The sequence below is a fragment of the Antedon mediterranea genome, chromosome 4 (genome assembly GCF_964355755.1).
Source record: "Antedon mediterranea chromosome 4, ecAntMedi1.1, whole genome shotgun sequence".
NCBI lineage: Eukaryota > Metazoa > Echinodermata > Crinoidea > Comatulida > Antedonidae > Antedon > Antedon mediterranea.
Genome location: NC_092673.1, coordinates 33857146 through 33882484, shown reverse-complemented (window position 1 = coordinate 33882484; position 25339 = coordinate 33857146). Strand labels below are relative to the sequence as shown.

Below are 25339 nucleotides of genomic sequence, written 5' to 3'. Positions count from 1 at the left end.
TGTGCCGCTGTTCAAAAAGCGTTTTCCAAATAAATTATTATTATTATATTACAGTAGAACCTCCATTTTACGTACGGTACGGGACCGAAAGGCGTACGTAAAACAAGGGATTCGTAAAATCAAGGTTGACCTTAAATTGACCCCCAAATACGTAGATCGTAGCTAAAAAGGCTGCCGTGTTTGCCTACAGCATGCAGGTTGTCACTAGCTTATTAGCTTAGGCCCTTCCTAGGCCTACAGTAGACTAATCTAGGCCAGGCTAGCAGGCCTAGCAAGATGTGAGGCCTAGAAAAGTACAGTATATACAGGCTGTGCGACTTAGTTTAAATATTAGTTTTATAAATAAAATATCAATGTTCTTGTATTTTCTATCAATAAAAACAGTCGCTGCTGTAGGGGAATGCACATGAGTTTCTCACACAGCCATGGCTTTGTGCTTTGTTGTTGTTAAATTGCGCCCTCAATGTAAGAAAATGATGACGTCATCGGTCATTTAAGCGTACGTAAAATCAAGGGAACGTAAAATCAGGGTACGTAAAACGAAGGTTCTACTGTATTATTAGCGATACTCGGCCTATCTAAGCCTATCCTGTATACGAGGCAGCAAACAGCATTGATCGTACTATATATATAGTACTACGTACAACTATTTTTGAAAACATTTCTGTTACACAGTTTACTTTTAGTTTTAATTATAAGGTAGGCCTAAAACAATTAATTGTTTGAAGCGAAGATGGAAGATGCTCCTCCAGCCGAAGCAGCAGTTGCGGTGGATCAAGCGGGAGGTAATGCTGGGGTACCAGTCGCCACGCAACGCGCATTACCTTTAGCGGCATTTACCATCAAGCTACCCCCATTTTGGGCTAACGATCCCGCGATATGGTTTGCCCAAGTGGAAGCGCAGTTCGTAACTCGCAATATTACCACGGAAGCTACGAAATTTGCCTATATCGTGGCGTCGTTACAGCCTTCGATCGTCCCGGAGGTACGTGATCTGCTCTTAGCTCCTCCTGCTGAGGGTCCATACAGCAAGTTAAAGGAAGAGTTAATTAAGCGGACCTCCGATTCGGAGAAGAAACTGTTGCACCAACTGCTCACTACGGAGGAATTGGGTGACAGAAAACCAACACAACTATTGCGCAAAATGTATCAGTTGTTAGGCAGCCGCACATTAGAGGATTCGATCTTGAAACAGTTGTTCATTCAGCGATTGCCCAATAACGTGCAACTGATTTTAGCCGCAACATGCGGAAACGTTACCGTCGCTCAGATAGCGGAATTAGCCGACAGAATTTTAGAGGTGTCTCCCAGCCAACCCAGAATAGCCGCAATCTCTAACCCGACAAGTGCTAACGCCGACCGAAACGAAATTCAAACGCTACGAGCGGAAATTAACAAGTTGACCGCAATGGTATCATCCTTGGCAAACGATCAACATCGGGATAAGAGCAGGAGCAGAAGCCGAAATCGGAACCGTTCTTCCAGTGCTAAACGAACACAAACCAATGAAAATGACTCAGAGCAGTGCTGGTATCACACCCGGTTTGGCAAGGCAGCACGTAGGTGCAGGTCGCCATGCAGTTTCCCAACTTCGGAAAACTTCAAAGCCGGCGAATAACTGCGACGAATTCGTCCGGCACCGTTTCTGATAGTCGCTTATTTCACATTTATGATAGAGATACTGGACTAAAGTTTTTAGTAGATACAGGAGCCGAGATTAGCGTCCTTCCTGCAACAAAACAAGACCGTCAACAGCGAAAAAGTGATTTTGTTTTGCAAGCAGTTAACAACTCTCAAATCAACACCTATGGTGAACGATCTTTAACACTTGATTTTGGTTTTAGACGGACATGCAGATGGGTGTTTACTATAGCCGATGTTCCCTCAGCAATTGTCGGCGCATACTTTCTGCAACATTTTGGTTTGTTAGTCGATGTTAAACACCGCAAGTTAATTGATTCTACAACTAATTTAAGTGTGCAAGGTACTGCATCTAAGCTCTGCTCGCTTAGTCCTGTTTTGCCTCGACCTGTGATTGATTCACGTTATGAATCAATACTAGGCAAATATTTTCCCAAAATTACACGTCCGAGTTTCAAAGAGGCCAAACTTAAGCATGATGTCACTCATCGTATAACTACCAAAGGTCCATCGATCGCTGCCCGACCTCGGAGATTGGCTCCACAGAAACTCAAAATCGCACGAGCTGAGTTCGACCATATGCTTCAGCTGGGCATTATTCAACCGTCAAAAAGTTGCTGGTCTTCGCCGCTTCACATGGTTGCGAAGCAAACAGAAGGTGATTGGAGACCATGTGGAGACTACAGAGCCCTCAATAATGCTACAGTTCCGGATAGATATCCAATCCCTCATATTCACGATTTCACAGCTACGCTTCAGGGAAAGAAAGTTTTCTCTAAGATTGACCTGGTACGAGCCTATCACCAGATACCTGTTGCACCAGAAGATGTGCCGAAAACCGCAATAACGACACCATTTGGGATGTTCGAATTTTTAAGAATGCCGTTTGGACTTAGAAACGCAGCACAGACATTCCAGCGGTTCATCGATAAAGTTTTACGTGGTTTGGATTTTGTATACGCATACATCGACGATCTTCTCATAGCCAGCAATGACGAACAAGAACACGAAATTCACCTCAAGTTGTTGTTCGACCGTCTTGAAGAATTTGGTATTGTAGTTAATCCTGTCAAGTGTGAATGGGGAGTTTCGTCTTTGACATTTCTGGGACATCATATCGATGACATGGGTATCCGACCACTACGTTCCAAGATAGAAGCTATCGAAATATTTCCTGTACCCGACACAGTCCGTAAACTGCGTGAATTCTTAGGATTAATCAACTTCTACAGGCGTTTTATTCCTCAATGTTCAGATATAGTTCATCCGTTGACTGATTTACTGGCAGGTAAACCTAAAAAATCAATTACATTACCACCGACGGCGATTACGGCTTTTGAGGCTGTTAAGGTAGCACTTGCAGAGGCAACTTATCTGGAACATCCCGATTCATCCGCCACATTATGTTTAATGGTTGATGCATCTAACTTTGCGGTTGGTGGTGTGCTACAACAGATGGTAAAAGACGTCTGGCATCCTATCGCATTCTTCTCGCGCAGAATGAATCCAGCTGAAACAAGGTACAGCACATTCGGACGAGAACTGTTAGCCGCTTACCTTGCTATGCGACATTTTCGTCATTTGCTTGAAGCAAGGGAATTTTTCATCCTCACAGACCACAAACCGCTCACATTTGCACTGAAAGCAAGCTCGGACCGCTACTCACCTCGAGAGATTCGTCACCTAGATTACATCTCACAATTTACCACCGATGTCCGACACATTAAGGGTTCGCAAAACGAAGTTGCAGACGCATTATCTCGCATCAATCTTAACACCTTTAACACACCTGTCCTTACTGCGAAGTCGTCAGATGTCATTGACTTCACAGTCATGGCCGAGCAGCAGAAGAATGATGAGGAGTTACTTCGTCATTTGCAGGAGTCAACTTTTGATTTACATGACGCACCAATAGCCACCAGTGATGGAACTATCGTATGTGACATAAGTACGGGCACTCCTCGACCTTTCGTCCCTAAGGAGTTGCGCAGGGCCGTTTTCGATTCGTTACATTCACTATCGCATCCTGGAATTAGGGCTAAATTGAAGTTAGTGAGTACTCGATACGTTTGGCCTAGCATGAATCGAGACGTACGTAACTGGGCGAAGTGTTGTGTTCAGTGTCAAAAGGCAAAAGTACATCTCCACACTATTACACCGTTGGGAACTTTTGCCACACCAGACGTCCACATCGACCTTGTTGGTCCGCTTCCACCGTCTGACGGCAACAGCTACCTATTGACATGCATTGACCGTTTTACGAGATGGGCAGAGGCCATACCTATTCCCGATATTTCGGCAGCAACCGTCGCTAAAGCTTTCGTTTGTAAATGGGTGTCCATGTTTGGGGCACCATCGACCATTACTACCGATCGTGGCAGCCAGTTTGAATCATCGCTGTTTAATGCGCTAGTGAACTTACTGGGTACGAAACGCATACACACTAAATCATACCACCCAATAGCAAATGGATTAGTAGAAAGGTTCCATCGCCAACTCAAAGGTTCGCTTAAGGCCCTCGACGACCCTCAGCTATGGTCAGATGCTTTACCGCTAGTACTTCTTGGTCTTCGCACGGTGGTCAAGGAAGACTTGGGGCTATCGTCAGCAGAATTAGTTTTCGGCACCACGTTACGTTTGCCAGGGCAGTTTGTTACGCCTTCTTCCACTAATGCTGACTTGGACCCTAGTAACTATATTCATCGACTGCAGCGCATTATGCAAAACATACGTCCAACACCGACGTGACACAATTCTCGTAAGGTACACGTACATACAGATTTAGCTAAGTGTACACACGTTTTCATTCGCTGTGATAAAGTCCGCAAGCCTCTACAGTGCCCTTACAATGGCCCGTTTAAAGTTGTTAGCAGGAGCGACAAATTTTTCGTTGTACAACTCGCAGGAAAACAGGACACAGTAAGTCTCGATAGACTGAAACCGGCTTACTTAGATACGGATCAAACTCATTCTACGGACCTAGTCAGGCAGCAACATTATAGGACAGAGACGCACATTGCAATCGCACCGTCGCCACCCCGCCAAACTCGCTCTGGACGACACGTACATTGGCCACAAAAATTCAATGAGCATGACTGTACCTGAATACTTTTGACTAACTTTATGAACTTATTTTTTCTATCGCTCTCACCTAGCGGCAAAGAGCTAGGGGGGAGCTATGTAGGAACTTCACACACATATTTGCGTGTGTGCGCTCAACGCGTAAAGTTATGCAAATTGCTGTTGTAAATATAGCGAACGCGCAACGAGCGATCTCTCTCTCCGCCTGCGTCAAGTTTTCAACGAGAAGACATCGACATTTTTATGAGCAAACCATTGCGAGTTTTAATACAAGTTTTACGATAATAATTAGTTGTCCTAATTATTAGCACTATTACATTTTGATATTTAGCGTTTTAACTTTACATATTTTACTACGTGTTACTGTATGTTATCGTGTTTCAATTATTGTACCGTTGTATATATTATTGTCCTGAACTAGCCTAGCCTAACCTTACACTGCGCACGTACGTACGCGCTTCGTGTGGATATGTGGTTTCTACACTCCGTATAGTTCATTTACTTCGAGCCTAGGATACTTCCAGCTTTGGACATCGTTTGACTGCTACAATACTCCATTACCGTATTCTAAATAGGGTAAGTAAAGACCGAATTACTTATTCCCTAAACAATCAAACAAAATTATATCATTTGATTCTAATAAATATGTCTCAAATATCGTTGTTTTATTATTAAAATACCATTGTTTTGATTGTAAAATGTTTAAATTTCGGCCTAGAAATAAGTGCGTCTTTATGCATCGACTACATAAAAAATACTAATATTTCAGTCTCCGTTATGGGTGCGTCTTGTACACAGGTGCGACTTGTACACCGAAATATACGGTACTATTTGTTTTTTATGTTTATAGGATAAGAAATTATTTAAGGGCCTAATATAATTATAATATACTTTTTTTGCAACAATAAAGCTGTATTTCATGATCAGTACTACTAACTTCCATAATACTGTACTATATAATTTCTCTGCATAACTCAGATTTTAGCGGGTAAAAAATGTCTCTGCATGTAAGCTTATTAAAACAACCGAAATTGCTCTGAGAGCCAAAGCTTCCAGGGGCCTTTGCCCCCTGGACCCCGACCGGGAGCCCTTGGCGGCCCCCTGGCCCCCAGCCTACAGTTGCTCGCTGCGCTCGCAAAATACTTGGTGTCAAGAAAACCCCCTCTGATGCATTCTGGCTACGGGCCTGTACAATATATACATCGTTTCACAAAAACACGTACAGGAGGCCTATAGACGTTTCAAACGTACGGTTATTAGTAATAGTCGTCATATACCTGGCCATGGACAATGATCGTACGTGTTTTGTCCATGATAAAGTTCACATATTTGACACACTAGTAACAAGTGCATGTTTTTTTAAGGGGAATCCCCGTCAGCAAAATAACGTATTGTTAGAGGAAACATCGCCGATATGGCTTATTCGGGGGTTTATTTCAGTAACTCGCCTTTTAACCATCCGCATAATGATCATTTTTACTAAAAACTATTTTAATCATTATATTATTATTACATTATTTGAAATAAAAATATATACAGGATTTGCCTCAACAATAATCATTATATACTTAATATTTTCCTTATCCGGATATTCACCCCCTGGACATTTACCCCCCGGAAAACTACCCCCGGACAACCACCACCTGGACCACTACCCCCTTAGGACAAATACCCCTTTGGGACAAATACCCCCCGGACAACTACCCTCTTAGGACAACAACCCCCTTAGGACAACAACCCCCTTAGGACAACTACCCCCTGGACAACTACCCCCCGGAGAATTACCCCCCCTCCCCCGGGTAATTACCCCGCGGACAACTACCTCTGACAAAATACTCCCCGTAGGACAACTACCTCCTGGACCTGGACAATACTCCGAGGGCAAATAATCTTTTAGGACAACTACCTCCGTAGGACAACTAACCCCTGGACAACTACCACCCAGACAACTATCCCTTTAGAACAACTACCCCCCGGACGGACAACTACCACCCAGACCATTCAACAACCTGACTCTGCAACAATGTATAATAGGAATAACTAATATACCTATATATATAACTATATTTTAATTCGTTACTTTGACGAATTACTATTCATTATTGTAAACAAAAGTAAAAGATTAAACATAAATATAGCCTGGTATAAACTGAAGATTGTCGCACATGATCATAGGATAGTCGAACGTATTATATAGTACTCCCTGTATTTACTGTAAAGACTGGGTTCGCTAATAATAATAACAATTTTTGCGTCAGGACAATGCTTCGATAACCACTGGTCTTAAAAGAATTAATTTTTGTCTAAAATTTGTCATATGTATTTTTGTACACTTGAAGAATAATATCACTTTTGATATTTGACCTCAATGTTCACTCACCGAATAAACGGCGATCTTTAAATAAATTCCCCTCAAATAAAAGGTGACCATGTCCCTCCCATGAAACATCATATGGAATAATCGGCGTCTATTTCCATTAGATTATACCCCCTCCCATTGAATAAACAACTTTCTTCCAATAAATGTCCACCTAAAAACCACCTAAACAATAAACAGCCCAGGCCGTTTTTTCAATAAATACGGTACTTTAAATCTAGCACATCTAGGGTCTAGCGTGCTGTTAAACAGAATAATCGGTTAAAAACGGGTGTTTCAAAACTAGAGACCCGAGACCAGAGACCCGAGACCCAATACCCAATACGAAAGGGAGACCTAAATATACGAAAAGGGAGACTCACGTACGAAAAGGGAGACCCCACTATACGAAAAGGGAGACCCCACTATACGAAAAGGGAGACCCTAATATACGAAAGGGGAGACCTAAATATACGAAAAGGGAGACCCAAATATACGAAAAGGGAGACCCAAATATACAAAATGGGAGACCCAAATATACGAAAAGGGAGACCCACTATAAGTTAAGAAAAGGGAGACCCCACTATACGAAAAGAGAGACCACACTATACGAAAAGGGAGACCCTAATATACGAAAAGGGAGACCCTTTTCGTATTGGGTCTCGTGTCAGGTCTCTGGTCTCGGGTCTCTAGTTTCGAAACACCCGTAAAAAACAGATGATTTCATTTTTACAGAAACCGGTCATATATATTTGTCTACTTTTGGATTGGGGGGGGGGGGGAGTTGTCCTAAGGGGGTGGTTGACCTAAGGGGGTGGTTGACCGGGGGTAGTTGACCGGGGGTAGTTATCCTAAGGGGGTGGTTGTCCTAAGGGGGTGGTTGTCCGGGGGGTAGTTGTCCGGGGGTTGTTATCTTAAAGGGGTTGTTAAGTTATCCTAAAGGGGTAGTTGTCCTAAGAGGGTAGTTGTCCGGGGGTAGTTGTCCGGGGGTAGTTGTCCGGGGGGTAGTTGTCCGGGGGTAGGTGTCCGGGGGGTAGTTGTCCGGGGGTAGGTGTCTAGGGGGTAGGTGTCCTAGTATCCTATAATGCACATATCTACATGTAAGCATAAGTATAAAAATGGATACGCTGGCTTTACGAGTTATATATTGTAAAACTTATTGTTTTTAAATAAATTGTTCTCGTTTACAGACGTATATTCTCTATATTATAATATATTAATTAAAGTACATATTAGTAGAGGCAAATTATTATATGTCTAATATAATATTTAAACGTGTTTAGAAATGGCCATTTTAAAAAGACACAGTCCTTTTCGAGATCTGTGAAATAAAAAATAAAAAATAAATGATTGATAATAAACATTTATTAACCAAATAATAATACGAAGATCCCCTATAGATCTTTCTCCTGCTTAAAAACATTTTTTTTTATACATTCAATCTCACCTATAATTTTTCTATTTATTTATTTTACTTACAATTCATGAATGAATGATTTAACTCTGTTTCTGTGACATTTTTTTTCATAGATAGAACCATAATTATGTAATGTATGTGTAAGTAAGCCTACTCTATTTATATGAATGTTGAAGCTAGATGCTGTGTACTTAATTTGGTTTAGAAAGGTGACACAAAAATGAAATATTAAAATAGGCACATTCATGATTAATAACAAGTCTTTGAATTAAGAACCTGTCAGATATAGTCATAGTCATAGTCATAGTCATATATACTTTATTGTCCATTTAAAAAAACCAGAAATGTGATTTGAAAACTGGCAAAATACAAAAATATAAAATACAATTTACAAAAACACACACAAAAAGTTAAGAGGCTAAAAATTGTTAAAATTAGATAAAAATTATCGGTTACATTTTACCTTTGTACTCTGGAGTTATATAAGTGTATAGCATTATAAGTTATACAGTAGGGTAAAACGAACAGTAACTCTTCTAAAATAATTAAGCAAAGAAATGGGTACAAAGCCGTACATTAGTTAGTTTGAAGCCAATATTTGGGAGTTAATTATTGGTTAAATATAACTGTTTTCTTTTCTTATTTATAAGAAAAATAATTTTTTTCATAATTGTTTTTGTTGGGAAAAAGTGAATATTAACTATAAAATGACACAATTGAAAGTTTCATTTTATTCATCTGTTTTTTTGTGTTGATATCTTTGTTTAGTAGTAGTAACACAATTTAGTTTTGTCATGTCCAGCAGTGTAAAATAAATCCAAAAGTATATTGAATGTATTCTGGTAAAGAACAATGTTATTGTATTCCTGTACTCTTCCGTTGCATTTTGCATAACAATCTACACCTTGTATTGTAATCAAGTTGAAGTCTTTTGGTAGTGCAGCTAGCATTACTTAAGCCGGAAGGTTCATTAATTTTTGGAAATTGGAAATTGAAATGTTGCCAATATATAATGTATGAAATATATTCTCTCGGTAGTTTTTAATATACTGTAGAATCAGTAAGTGAAGTCAATACATTTTAGAGTTTTTCGTAGTAATTTCATTGATGGACTGAGATAAGGTAGGCCTAGTATAAAATAAACTTTGTTTACGTTGTTTTAAGTTAAGGTATAAAATTTGAGTAATGAATTGATTTTGAATGTAGCTGAAGTACCATTTTTAATGCAAACTCCTCTTAAATCTAAGCTCTGTCTACACTATCAAACTTTATGTGACAAAAAAATGTGATATGTCCATATATAGACATGATGATGTCATATCACTGCCTTATTTAAGCATATCACTACCATATTTGGGCACATCACAATTTTTTTTGTCAAACTAGTTTGATAGTGTAGACAGAGCTTTAGGTTCATAAATATTTAGTTCCATAAGATAGGAGAAGTTTTCTTAAAACGGTTATATGCATGTACAAATATCTTGAATACAATTCCACCAGAAGCCAGTGACCTAGGGAAGAGACGCTACCAGTTTAGACACTTGGAAAACATCCTTGGAAAACAAGTCTTGCCACACGATTCTGTATTGATAGAAGTTTGTTGGTATTGCTACTGGATAGAGACTGGGTGACAGAATTTTAAGTTGCAACAGGTCTAGTACTGCTACTACTGTACTACCATAAAAAAGATTTATTTATTTATTAATATTTCAGTGTAAAAATTGATAGAATGATACTATTTGTTATTTTGCAGGAAAATGGCATCTCTTGAAAGGAATGATGAGTTTGACAACTTGAAGGGTGAACTTGGTAAACACTCAAAAGGTAAAAAGTATGATATGTTGAAATTCTGCCTTTTGAATATCCTACCTCACTGAAATATTAAACTAAACTTTATAGCGAACTATATATTTAATGCACTTGAAGAAAAAGGTGATATCTCAACTTATAATGTTTGCCTTTTATTAGACATAAATCCGTATATGAAAGACCATGGTATTCCAAATACTAATACACAAATGTTGTCGCCATCCGAAAACGATTATTCAAACCAATGCTAATGAGGTATACAAGTTGCATAAAAGCTGAGAGCTAATAAAGTTGCGCACAATACTAACTTAAATGCTGATTGGTTGAATTAATTAATCACGTTAAACTACCTAATTCATGCTCTAAATTTATCAAAATGTAATTTTGAGCTTTTAAAATTTTTTACGCACGATTTTGCGAGCATGACCATGTGTACGAGTGGGTTTTTATTTGCTAATATGTTTACCCTTGACGTGAAGTATGTAGTGAATTTGATATGTGATGACGTGTTATCTATATTATCTATATATTAATATACACATGTTGTTTACTGTTACCATGCCATGCCTGATAGGGTTTGGGAGTTGGGGTTCAGGGGATAGTGGGGATTTAGCTTACACCAGGATTGTAGTAGGAAGCGGATGGGAGTTTGGGGTGGGGATGTAGGCCTATCACAATGACCCAAACTGTATTTGGAATGTTTTAAACTACATTTGACAACTGCCACTGAGGGATTATGGGTTGGGAGTGATAATAACATCATTTGTACTGGAACCGTCTTCAACACATCACCCAGTGTATCAGGGGTGTGTTTGTAATACTAGCGTAATGAAGTACGGTAGCCTATATGATTGGAATTGTACTAGGAGTTACTATATTTGAACTGTCCAGGGGAGGAGTTAAGGTTTGTGTCATGGTGGCTTTGGTGGTGAAAGGAGAAAGAAGGCTGGGGGACCGCAGTATCTAAATTAGATATTTTAATTATCAGCCAATATGACACCTATTCATTTACACAATTTACAACGTACTTCAACCATTATTAGACCCATCATAGCTATGTATACTCCTCTCAATTTGAAGCTTAGATTGAATTGAATTTGTCCATCACTGGGAAGAATTTGTTTTTAAGAAAGAGTATGGGGTGCTGTTATTGAAGAGAGGGTGGCGGTTGGTGAGTATAGGCAGATACTGGCCTCGGGTGTTATGTACTGAGAAGGCTGTAAACTAATTTTGAAACCTGCCCTGGGGCGGGTATAATTGCTAGTGAAGATATAATTGATAATGTGATTTCACAAAATGGCGCATAAATAACGTCAAAGATGAGTAATCACACTGAGGATTAAGTTAAATTTTTGGAAAGATATTGTGAAATTTATTAACTTTTTGAGATAATTGTTACGCAAAATCTGTACAGAGAAATAAATATTAACAAAGATGTCATACAATAACAGTAGGTGATCATTTTATTCTAAATGATCACATAATTAGAAATTATTGTTGGAAAAATATACCAAAAACACACATGAGTTTATAGTTGAAGAAATCTAAACTGCTTTTAAATAATGAGTCAGGATATTGTTCACATTAAGATAAAACCAACCTTAAATCCTGATGTGTTTAAAAATTACCGGCCTGTCTCCAACCTCCCAACGTTAGGTAAAATAATTGAATATCCCGCAGTCTCTAGTTTTAAAGAGCATCTCCAGAACAACGATCTTACTGAACCGTACCAGTCTGCATATAAATCATCTCATAGTACGGAAACTGCCCTTTTGCGGGTTAAGAATGATATGAACTTGACAAAGGTAAATCAATTATGTTGGTCCTACTAGATCTCTCCTCTGCATTCGACACCATAGACCATGACATCCTTGTAAATTGAATGCAGAGTGAATTTGGTATCTCCGGTACTGCATTAAACTGGTTTGCTAGTTACCATCATGAACGTGTAAATAGAGTCTGTGTTCTAGGTGAATACTCGCAGAATCATGTTTTGAGATATGGTGTACCTCAAGGGTCCATCGTAGGTCCATCTATCTTTACTATGTATGCGCAACCTATTGCAGATATCATTAGGCGATTTGAAGTAGCGTGTATCACATATATGCTGATGACATACAGCTTTACGTTAGCTTTGATTCAAAGTCGGAGGAGGATATCTCCGCCGCTAAGTTTAAACTACGTTACTGAAATACGTTCGTGGATGATGATCAACAAACTAAAGCTAAATGATTCAAAAACTGAGTTTTTCGTGATTTCATCTAATAGGCATGTTAAGGCTATACCCCAACTTGATTTGAAAATCGGTGAATCTATTATCACCCCATCCAGTAACATTAAAAATCTTGGTATCATGCTTGATAACCAACTCTCTATGAAAAATCATGTTAGTACATTGCGTAGTAGGGTAAACTTCCATCTTCGTAATTTGAGTAGGATTCGGTGTTTCATAGACCGCTCTACTTGTACACATGCAGTAAGATCTTTAATTCTTTCCCGACTGGACTATGGCAACTCTTTGCTCGGTGGATTGGCTGTTTCAGACGTCCGACGTTTGCAAACACTGCAAAATAGCGCTGCACGTCTTATTTTTCAAGCTAGCAAGCGCACCACTGCGTCTCCTCCCATTGGGGAGCTAGCTGCATTGGTTGCCTGTCCAGCAGAGGATTGAATTCAAGATCTTAGTGCATGTGTACAACTGTCTGTATGGCTCAGCACCTGGTTATTTACAGGACCTTATAAACAAACACCATTCTGGTCGGCATGGACTTCGATCTTATCGTTTGGCGATAAGTGTTTTTCTGTCTACGGTCCTAGATTGTGGAATAACTTACCATCTTATATTCGTGAAACCCCAAATGTGCAATATTTCAAGAAAATGTTAAAAACCTATCTCTTTCCTAAATAATGTTAATGAAATTACGGTAACTTTTTGTATAGGCCCTCATAGTTTTTATATTTATATATATTTTTGTATTTTCATTCCATTTTCTATTTTTTGTTTTTTGTAAGTTTTGTTGAGTAGGCCTATATAGTATTTTCTATTGTACAGCGCTTTGGTCACTTGGAAAAGCGCTATATAAATCCAAAATTAAATAAATAAATAAATTAAATAAAAATGCTGGCTCCATGTTTATAAAATTATAATGGTCTTGTCTAATATTTGTTTTACATTTTAGAAATCTCAGTGGAAGAATTTAATGAACTGTTGACTGATACAGCAAATTGGTATGACCAACTTGGATACCTCAAAGCGTTGAAAGTTTTATACATAGACCATTTGAAAAAATCTAATGTAGCGGTGTCTAATGCTAAAAGTGTCTGGGATCTACTACAGGATTTAACAGCCTCTGGGAGTTTAAGTCCATCAAATCTTACTATTCTATATGACACAATAAAGATAACCAAGCAATTTGGCTTTAAGTCAAACGTTAAGAATCAACCTCCAGAAGATATTAAGAACCATGTAGTATCAATGTTGACATCTTACAGACAGAAGCTTTTTCACCTGGGATTAGAACTTAAAAAGGATGAAGTATCAAAACTTGATTTTCGATTTAACAATCCATTGTTAAAGAAATATCCAGACAGCTGGAGTTTGATTAAGGACTTTGAGGACAGAAAGATCATTGATAGGGATTACACAAGGATGGAGGAGTTTCTTAATGTTTTAGAAAGAAATAGAATAACAAAGGCTAGGAAGATTTTCCTTGATGGTTAGTGTCTTTGTTTTTATTTATTTTTGTATATTATATAGCTGTAGTGCCTGATACTCTAAATCATAAATAGTGAATTGTTGTACCTTCTAATCCTCTGTTAAAAATGGCGATTTTTTAGATTAGTAATCTCAGTTAATGTATCTTTAATGTCATTTAAATGTACAGTACATTCAAGTTTACAGAGAGAATAATGAATACATCATAATTTAACTGTAACCTAGTTACAAATAAAACAGGATGATCAATTGAGTAAAATATATATTATCCCCCTGCAAAAAAATAATCTAAAGAAAAATAAATTGTAATGTCATTGCCAAATCATTCAGGGGCATAATAGTTTTGCATCCAAACCATAAGTTTGATCTAGCAATTTAAGTTTCTTAACAAGATTTGTTTAACTCTTTTCTGTAGATGCCAATTAATCCACTCACTATTATTTGTAAATTCAAATGGTGTTGTACTCATTTTCACATTATAGAAATCTCAGTCGAAGGTTTTAATCAACTGTTGATTGATACAGCAGAATGGTATGATCGACTTGGATACCTCAAACCCTTAAAATTATTATATAAAGACCATCTGACAAAATCTAACACAGGTATAACTAGAGCTGAAAGTGTCAAGGATCTACTACAGGATTTAACAGCCTCTGGGAAATTGAGTTTATCAAATCTTACTCTTCTGTATGACACAGTAAAAATAACCAAGCAATTTGACTTTAAGTCAACAGTTAAAAATCAACCCCCAGAAGATATTGAGAAACATGTGATATCAATGTTGACACCATACAGACAAAAGGTTTATCAACTGGGATTAGAACTTAAAAAGGATGACGTATACACATTAGATTCTTTATACAACAATCCAACAAAGAAATATCAAGACAGCTGGAGTTTAATTGAAGATTTTGAAGACAGAGAGATCATTGATAAAGATTTTAAAAAAATGGACAAATTTCTTACAATTTTGGACAGAAATGGAATGAAAAGAGCAAAAAGGGTTTTCTTTGATGGTTGGTGAATTTGTTTTAAATTTTTCATCCAAATATATAAATGCCCTATACAGTATGCTCTTATATATTTTATTTACATAGCCAATAATAAATCAATTATTCAATCATTCATCAGTGAAGCAGTCACGACATTTGAAAGAACAGTAGGGTCTATACAATAGCAATTTTTTTAATCTATTAAAATCTTCCCCTTCAAGTCTGGATCCTCACTTGGATTAGCCCTAGTGTTAAAACATCTATTTCCAATTATTCAGGTCATGGTCATAGCATTTAATTTTTGTTTAAAGTGTGAAACTAAATGTTTTTATTTCACAATTGATTTTTTTAACATAGACTAGTGTTATCATTTATGTCATTTGAAGGTAAATCAAGCACGCACAAATTGAACCAAAGTTCCTCGGATTGTGAAGATCATCCACCACAGAAAAAGGCTTACCAACCTAAAGAACCAAGAAGTGAGTGCAATGATAATGAAGAATTTTGTTTTATTTTCGTACAGATTTCTATAGTCTGATTTTGGTGGGATCCTTTTTAGTGAGAACTTTCAGGTTTGGTCATCAGAAATTGGTTCAAAAAAGGTTTAAAAAGCCCCAATTGATTCCATTATCAGTTTCTAAAAAAATCCATTCTGATAATGTCACCTCAATTTTACTACAAATTTGCGCTTTGCTACTGTAATTCATTGTTAACAATGGAACAAAACCCTTGAGAATCAGTTTTAGTTGTATTGTAGTATTGCATCAAATTAATGGCCTGTTCATTATTTCTCATTTCATTTCTCATTTTTTTATTTGACCAAAACACAGATACAGAACAGAACATAAACAGAGAACAATGGTCAGGGGCAACTAAAGCAAAACAATTACTATAACTCAAAGAATCATTTGTACATTAGTCAAAAAAATGAACCTCGGGGAAGAGTGAAAAATACACAGTGATTCATACTTTACAAACTATCTTCTTACTTCAGGTGTAGAAGTTAAATCATACAAGCACAAATTGGACCAAAGTTCCTCTGATTGTGAAGATAATCCAGCACAGAAAAAGGCTTACCAATCACAAGAAACAAAAAGTGAGTATAATGATAATGACACATTTTATTTCAATGTTTTTCGTGTGAAATGCCATAATAGTCTAATTATCACCTTCCATGTGATGACATTTTTTGGTCCACAACAGGTTTAAAGCTACAATTGATTCCAGTCTTTCTAAATTCTGATAATGTCGCCTCAATTTAACTACAAATTTGCACTTTGTCTAATTCATTGGTAATAATGAAATAATGAAACAAAGCAACCCTAGAGAACCAATTTGATTGTAGTATTGCATTCAATGGCACATTGATTAGCATTATAAGAGTATTTGAGGTACAGTGTATGACAATGTTAGGAAACAAGAGAATCCATAGAAACCTTCCGGATGACTTTTCAAGAAACTAATTTGTTGTACTTTAAATCAAAAAGATTTTATGTCACTGTATTTACCGTATTCACTGTATTTATTTAAGTACGCTGATTGCTGCACAATGCATGGAAGTATCATTTCAGAGCCAACTAGACTAGTGGGAGGTGCCATTTTATGAATTTTATGTGCGATCCCAATGGTGGTGCCTGTGCCACAAATACTTGGTATCTGAGTTTTAATCCGTTTTAATGATCGTAACGTTGAAGTCAAGCTCAGTTTGCTAGAGGGTCAGGCTTTCTGGCTCCCCAACTAAACATCTTGAACACCAATTGAATTTAATACTACTACTGGGCATATACGCATGTGACATGCAGGTATACTAGTAAAAGTTTGTTACTGTTTCCTTTGTCTACTGATGCAAACTTTTGCTAATTACCGGCCTGTCACTAACATTGCTTTTGTATCTAAAGTTATCGAGAAGGTAGTTTGTTCAATTTTGGTTAAATTTTTAAATCTAAATAATTTATTCGATCCTTTACCAGTCAGCCTATAGAAAGGCACACAGTACGGAATCTACTGTACTGAAAGTAAATAACGATATTTTGCAGGCCCTCGACAAGGGACACTGTAGAGTGTCTGTATACCTGGACTTGTCCGCGGCCTTCGATACTATTGACCATTGTATCCTCATAGATCGACTTTCAGAATTAGGTCTTTCTGGTACAGTGTTGGCATGGTTCAACTCTTACATAACATTGAGAAAACAGTTTGTTACAGTGGAATCAGCTATCTCCGATCCTGTTTCTATAGATTTTGGTGTCCCCCAAGGTTCCACCCTGGGGCCCATTTTTGTTCTTAATTTACATGCGCCCTCTCGGTGATATTATTCACAAACATGCAATCAAGTATCACATTTACGCTGATGATACTCAACTGTATACTTCTTTCAATCCAGAGAATACCACTGAGTCAATCCGCATCCTAAGCCCCTTTCTCACACAGCTGTGTGCCAGGAATATTGCGGTAATATACCATTACCATGCCGGTATGGTTTTCTGTGAGAACGGGTCGTCTTGGCATCATGCCGGCATCGACATGACCTGCTTTAGAGATATTTGCTTTAGGGATATTTCCCGCAATGCCAGACGGGCATTCTGTGAGAACGTAACGCCGTTATATTGGGGGTTATATTTAATTCCCAGTCGAGGCTTTGACACCTTGCGCGGTAAAGTGTATCACTTTGGCGCCGATTCAATTCAATTAACAATAATAATGTCAAACTGGAGGGACTGATGTCATTCTTGTACCTATCGTAAAATCTAAGTCAGGCGACATTACAAGCAAGGATAATTATAGACCGATTGCCCTAGCCTGTGTAATATCTAAGGGTTTAGAACATGTTCTTATTGAATTATCTGGTGATACTATAACTTCTGATGACAGACAATTTGCCTTTAAATCTAACCATGGTACAGAAACTTGTATTTTTGTTTTTAAACAAATAGTTGATTACTACTATCGTATTAAATGGTAGCCCTGTCTATGTATGCGACCTCGATGCTTCTAAAGCCTTTGATAGGGTGAACCATTGGACACTTTTTAAGAAATTAATTATTAATGATACTCCATGTCCAATTGTTAGAGTACTAAAAGCTTGGTATAATATTCAGTGTTTCATTGTTAAATGGGGCAAATCCTTTTCGGAGCCCTTTCATGTATCAAATGGTGTTAGACAGGGAGGAGTGATGTCTCCCCATCTGTATAATATATATATAAATGATCTTATCATTAAGCTTAGCAACAGCAAAGAAGGGTGTGAGTTAAATAATATTGAATTTAACAACCTATCGTATGCAGATGATATGGTGCTTATATCACCTTCTGCATCAGGGTTGCAACATCTAATTAAAATTTCTGAATGCTTTGCGGCCAAAAATGATATTGTTTACAATGCTAAGAAATCATCTTGTATGATAATCTGTCCTAAGTCACGGAGGATTCAATTGAAACCTATTATTACCATTAATGGCAAAAGCTTAGAATATGTGGACTCAACCACATATCTTGGTCATGTTATATCCTTGGATTTATGTGATGAGTTTGATATAAAGCGGCAATACAGATCTTTGTGTATCCGAGCCAACTCCTTGGTCAGAAAATTTAGTATGTGTTCTATCAATGTGAAATGTGTTTTATTTAGAACATATTGTGTAAATATGTATTGTGCTACATTATGGTGCAACTATAATCAAGGTACCTTGCGATCTCTCCAGGTATGCTACAATAATGGTTTAAGAATGTTGTTGCAAAGGCCTCTACATTGCAGTGCCAGCCTCATGTTTACGGAATGTAGAATTCCCTCTTTTTATGAATTGTTAAGAATATCAATATATGGCCTGATGTGTAGACTTAATGCAAGCAAAAATATTTTAATCTCAACGATTATAAGCAATGTCTTAGTTAAGTCGAAGATGCTCTCCAGATGGAATGCCATCCTGAGATGAGTAGTAGTAATTTTGTTTATTTTATTTATTTCATTTATATGTAATTTACTTTCTATGGACCAGAGTTTTCAAAATAAAAGATTGAATGAATAATATAACAGATATTGCCTTTTATATCGGTTAAATATAAGATTTGATCTCTAAGCAGTCAATATCTGTATAATATACTTGTGAGTGGCCGAGCAGTTAAGACAGTGGAACCGTAATTACGTAGCCATAACATCAGCTAACCCATTCCCAGTGATGACTCATTTTATGAGGGATTAGCAAATTTAGTGATAATGGTGCGTTCAAGGCTGAATTAAATTGCACTTTGAAAATAAAGGAAAAAATGAATATTGAACAATATTTCTACTAAATTCATATTTTATCACCTTTTAGTAAGAAAAACAACTTTATTTACTTTCTTTTTAAAACAGTTAAAGAATACCTGAAAAAAAAGCAACAAGAATTATATAAAGATTTTAACAAACTGGATACAGCCGTTCTTGAGGACCTCAATATTGAAGAGTTATTCACTGATCTCAAGTTACTTCAATCAAGTAAGAAAGAAAATCAAGAAGAAGCTACAAAACAGAAGAGAAGCCAACATGACCAGAAAGAAAAAATACCTAAAACATTGGGAGAGATATTGGAGATGATAAAAGATATAAATGCTCGTAAAATCATATTTACAGGTAAAGGAGGGATGGGAAAGACAACCCTTCTTAGATACATTACTTATAACTGGGCTACAGGTAAAGATAAAACATTTTCTGATAAAATAGTGTTTCTAGTAAACATCAGAGACTTACACGCTCAAAAGACAATCTTAGATGCCATTATTAGTAATATTTATCTTCCAACATTCACTGTTCACATGGATACACACAGCAATGAAAAGTCTAGACAAGTAATTGAAACTTTCATGATTAAGCATGGGGATGAAATAGTCTTACTATTAGATGGATTAGATGAGTTACAGCAAGGTGCTGATGATCCTATAATCTTATTTAAAAATACAGATTTTAAAAACACAACATTAATAACATCACGACCTGAAAACACTGCAAAATTTATTGATAAATGTGATGTGCATGTGGAGGTAAATGGATTCAGTGAAACAAGTATAAAGAACTACATTGATAGATATTTTGCAAATAATAAGGATTTAGGGGAAAGGCTATTTAGGAAATTAAGGTGTAATTCACACACACAAGAGCATCATTCAGTATTTGAATTGTGTTCATCTCCTTTGTTATTACTTATGATATGCAAAATATGGGAAGAATCCGGAAACCTTCCAAATGACTTATCAGATCTTTTCAAAGAAATAATTTGTTGTACTTTAAATCAATATTTATCCAAGGTAAATAGTGATGAAAACAAATCTGAAATTGCCAGTTTTGAGAAAATTCCATTTGAATATAAAACTCCAATGCTAGCATTAGGTAAATGGATCTATGAAGGACTAAAGACAAATAAACTGATAATTGACAAGTTTGAGTTCACAAACATGTTTGATAAATCAATAGTGGACTTGGCACTCAAAATTGGATTTGTTTACAAAAATCCACCTCTTAGTAAAAGTGATAAAAATGAGATGTTTGCTCCACCACACAAGTTAGTTTCAGAGGCATTAGCTGGGTATTACCTCGCTGAGAAGTGTAAGTTGGGTGATATGACGGAAGAGGAGTGTGACATAATATCTAATGAATATCTACATATGACAATCATATTCACTATAGGATTCCTAGGTGCTGATGCTGGTAGATTCATGAAACATTGGTTGAAGGTAAAAGCTTCAAACTTGCATTCACTAGCAAAGTATTTCAAATATGTAAAGGCAGAACATGAACATTCTGTAATAGAAGAATTAGATACAAAAATATCAAGTGATAAAGTACTAAACGAAACATGTTCAGAAATGACCGAGTCATATAGATATATTTTATCTTTCAATAGTGGGACATATAGATGTTATATATGTGGGGAAAGAGCAACTCTATTAGAGGAAAATGAACATTTGATACAACTTATGAGCAGATGCCTTGAAGATGAGTATTTTTTATATGAGGTTAATGATTGGCTTTCACATATTAAAGAATCAAAAGCCACTAAACCAACCAATGTCTGTGCTATGTTAGTTCATTTTTTTATAATCACACATGGAGAAAAGGAAACGAACTACACCCATTTTGGTAAAACATATGATATATCATCTTTGGATTTTTTTGAAGACGAGATTGATATCCTCTCAACTGAAATGGACAAATTTCAATTTAAATACAATGGTTATGGAGATTTAATAATTGACAAGTCAGTGAGTCCTAAATTCTTGAGTTATTTGTTGAAATATTCACCTAACCTTGAATATCTGCATTTTGAACCTAACAGTGTAACTGGTGAGGAATTGAACCAGGTTTTAGTTGAACATATCTTACCAGTTAATCTTAAGATTACACTTTATCAAAATGATTTAAGTGATATAAATGGGGTTTCACTTTCTAAGTTGGTGAATCTAATTGATGATGATGAACCACTCACATTTACTACAGGCAATAGTCTGTCAGTTGATAACATTGGAGAGCTTGCAGATGTCTGTGAAGAACATGGTACAAATTTGAAATGGACATTTGTGTGTTTAACAGATCTAAACCTATCTTCACTTGAAGTATCAAAATTAGCTTGTTTATTGAAATTCTCTCCACAACTACAACATCTTCATATGAGTAATTGCCATCTCTCTGGTAGTATTATAAAAGATTTATTGAATGAATGTGATAAAAACAATGTGGTATTGAAACCTGGCATGCTTGGTCTAAAGGAAAACAATCTTTCAGATATTGATGGTGTTACACTTTTTAAGTTGGTGAATCTAGCTTCTAATGACAAGGCTTATTTCACATTGACTGATTATAACCTATCAGTTGATCACCTAAGAGGTCTTATAGATATATGTTGTGCACATGATCGGATATTGACATGGAAATGGTTGTATTTAAGTGGGATTAATCTGTCTTCAATTGAAGGATCTAAATTGGCTTGTTTATTGAAATTCTCTCCACAACTAAATCGTCTTGATATGAGTAATTGCCATCTCTCTGGTAGTATTATAAAAGATTTATTTAATGAATGTGATAAAAACAATGTGGTATTGAAATCTAACATGCTTGTTTTAAAGGGAAACAATCTTTCAGATATTGATGGTGTTACACTTTCTAAGTTATTGAATTTACTTAAACATTATGATAGATATTATCAAAAGGAACACACATTTAAGCCTGCTGATTACAGCCTGTCAGTTGATAACATAAGAAGTCTTGCAGATGCCTTTTATGAGCATGGTAGGATATTGATATGGACAAAATTGATTTTAAGTGGAGTTAACCTATCTTCAATTGAAGGATCAAAATTAGCTTGTTTATTAAAATTTTCTCCACAACTACAACTTCTTGATATGAGAAATTGTCATCTCTCAGGTAGTATGATAATAGAATTACTGGATGTATTTGATCAAAACAATGTGGTATTGAAACCTGGCATGCTAAATTTGAAGGGAAACAATCTTTCAGATATTGATGGTGTTTCACTTTTATGGTTTTTGGTTCATAGAGATTATGACACATTTGATTGGTGTGATTACAGTCTGTCTGTTGTTAACCTAAATGATCTTATAGATGCCTGTTTTGATCATGATAGGATATTTACTTGGAAAAAGTTGGATTTAAGTCGGCTTGACATATCTTCAATTGGTAGGAAATTGGCTCTTTTATTAAAATTATCTCCAAATCTAGAACATGTAAATTTAGCAGATTGCAATCTTTCAGGTGGTATCATTTTGTATTTACTGAATGAATGTGAAAGAAATGGAATAGTATTGAAAAAAGGTATGCTGAATCTTAGGGGCAATGACCTTTCAGACATCACAGATGAAACATCAGTTGCTAGATTAGAATGGATCAGTGGTTGTCATTGGTTTGACCTATATTAGAAAAGTAGACAAATCTTGAAAGCATATATGTCACTTAAAAATCTCAAATAATTGGACCTGACTATGAAATACATACAGTAGCTCAGCAGAAATTATATATTCTTCAGTTAATTTATTTGTGTAATTAGATACATATTTGGATATAAAAAATAAACTAGACAAATGTGACTTTTGTAGAATATCAAACATTATTAGATTGGGCCTTTAATTTTCACCATCAGTGAAGTGACAGTGATTGTCATTGTAATTTACTTGGTAATTAGTTTTTATTTTCTATGTTTTGACCATACAAACCATACAGATGTTTTTTTTTATTGGTTAATCTTCATTTTTGTGATTAACCAATAATTATAGTACACCTACTACACCTATACCTATTACTATTGTTTCATTTTGCTGATATTTTTTTTAATTTGATTTCTGTTTTGGAACAGAATTTCAAAAATAAGATTTAACAGAAACATTCTAATGATCAGTATTGTTACCTAGAATATACCATTGTGCATTTATAACAATCGCCCTTTATTGTTCATCATTATCATTAGCTTTACATTGATATCTCATTATGATGAGACCATTCAGGTATATTCTTTCTCAATTTTATTATTCTTTCTGTAATTGTTAATTGTAATTGCTATATTATAATATATTATATTGTTGGATGAATCTCACTCTCTACATAGTCAATATATATTTATGCGTTCTAGTCCTATTGATGCAGGGCAGAAATATTATAGATACAATGGAAATTGTTGCCCTTGCTCCTATTGAAGCAGGCCAGAAATATTATAGATACGTTGGAAATCGTTGCCCTTGATTCTATTGAAGCAGGGCAGAAATATCATAGATACGTTGGAAATCGTTGCCCTTGCTCCTATTGAAGCAGGGCAGAAATATCATAGATACGTTGAAAATCGTTGCCCTTGCTCCTATTGAAGCAGGGCAGAAATATTATAGATGCGTTGGAAATCGTTGCCTTTTCTCCTATTGAAGCAGGGCAGAAATATTATAGATACGTTGGAAATCATTGCCCTTGCTCCTATTGAAGCAGGGCAGAAATATTGTAGATACGTTGAAATCGTTGCCCTTGCTCCTATTGAAGCAGGGCAGAAATATTGTAGATATGTTGAAATCGTTGCCCTTGCTCCTATTGAACAGGGCAGAAATATTATAGATAAATTGGAAATCGTTGTCCTTGCTCCCATTGAAGAAGGGCAGAAATATTATAGATACGTTGGAAATTGTTGCCCTTGTTTGTATATAATAATAAATTTAATGATAAACCATTAATAATAGATTGGATACCTATAATACTACTATTGTTTCTTTTTGCTGATGTTTATTCATTTTTTATATATACAGTATATATCATCTTATTAAACTAAATAACGTGTATTAATATCAAATCACTTTACATGATGGCAGCAGACAGATAAATACAATGTGGACACACTTTATATATAACAGTATATCATCTTATCAAACTAAATAACATGTATTAATATCAAATCACTTTACATGATGGCAGCAGACAGATAAATACAATGTGGACACATTTTATATATACAGTATATATCATCTTATCAAACTAAATAACATGTATTAATATCAAATCACTTTACATGATGGCAGCAGACAGATAAATACAATGTGGACACATTTTATATATACAGTATATATCATCTTATCAAACTAAATAACATGTATTAATATCAAATCACTTTACATGATGGCAGCAGACAGATAAATACAATGTGGACACATTTTATATATACAGTATATATCATCTTATCAAACTAAATAACGTGTATTAATATCAAATCACTTTACATGATGGCAGCAGACAGATAAATACAATGTAGACACATATTTCTGCTGACAAGACAATACCTTTCAAAATACAGTATTTTACATCCATATTCTCTTTCTCATCAGAAACAGGCTCTTTTATAAACCTGCTTGTATAATGTTATATGAAATGGTTGATTTATTATTTGTAAACATTCTACAGTGCTATATTTAAAATCATTGATATATTATAAATTGTATATATTATATTATGTTGGATGAATCCCACACTCTACATAGTTAATATATATTTATGCATTCTGGTCTAAGATAACAAGCTCCCTGTCATCACCTAATAGACATTATTTTTCATTTGTAATGAATGCAATAACATTATATAATCAGTGTGCAATAAGATGTCAGTATTTGTTTTATATTTATATATTTGTAGATTTTTATATTTATTTTTGTATGTATGCCATTTTGAAAATGAATTTCCAACATATTTTATGATGGACCAATAAATAATATCTTTATTATACAGTATTATGATTGAAATATTTTAGAGTTCTATATTTGAAATTAATTTATTATTTGTAAATATTAAACAGTTTTATATTTTTAATTAATTTATT

The 25339-nt window shown here is 35.8% G+C and overlaps 2 protein-coding genes across 2 annotated transcripts; both read left to right on the top strand.

Moving 5' to 3' along the window:
• The first annotated feature begins 733 nt into the window (after positions 1-733).
• LOC140047833 (uncharacterized) lies at positions 734-1880 on the top strand. The gene has a single exon (XM_072092865.1). It carries the CDS (start codon positions 734-736, stop codon positions 1616-1618), a length of 885 nt encoding a protein of 294 aa, XP_071948966.1. The 3' UTR covers positions 1619-1880.
• Positions 1881-5293: 3413 nt separating this feature from the next.
• On the top strand, positions 5294-22916 carry LOC140047831 (uncharacterized). The gene is made up of 7 exons (XM_072092864.1): positions 5294-5298; positions 10249-10319; positions 13484-14020; positions 14502-15035; positions 15398-15490; positions 16006-16107; positions 19363-22916. Exons 2-7 carry the CDS (start codon positions 10253-10255, stop codon positions 22914-22916), a joined length of 4887 nt encoding a protein of 1628 aa, XP_071948965.1. The 5' UTR covers positions 5294-5298; positions 10249-10252.
• Positions 22917-25339: the final 2423 nt, after the last annotated feature.

Coding starts and splice junctions, on each gene's coding strand:
- LOC140047831 (XM_072092864.1), top strand. CDS start 10,253: ATGGCATCTCTTGAAAGGAATGATGAGTTTGACAACTTGAAGGGTGAA. Junction 10,320..13,483: donor ACTTGGTAAACACTCAAAAG/GTAAAAAGTATG, acceptor TTTACATTTTAG/AAATCTCAGTGGAAGAATTT. Junction 16,108..19,362: donor CCAATCACAAGAAACAAAAA/GTGAGTATAATG, acceptor TTTTTAAAACAG/TTAAAGAATACCTGAAAAAA.
- LOC140047833 (XM_072092865.1), top strand. CDS start 734: ATGGAAGATGCTCCTCCAGCCGAAGCAGCAGTTGCGGTGGATCAAGCG.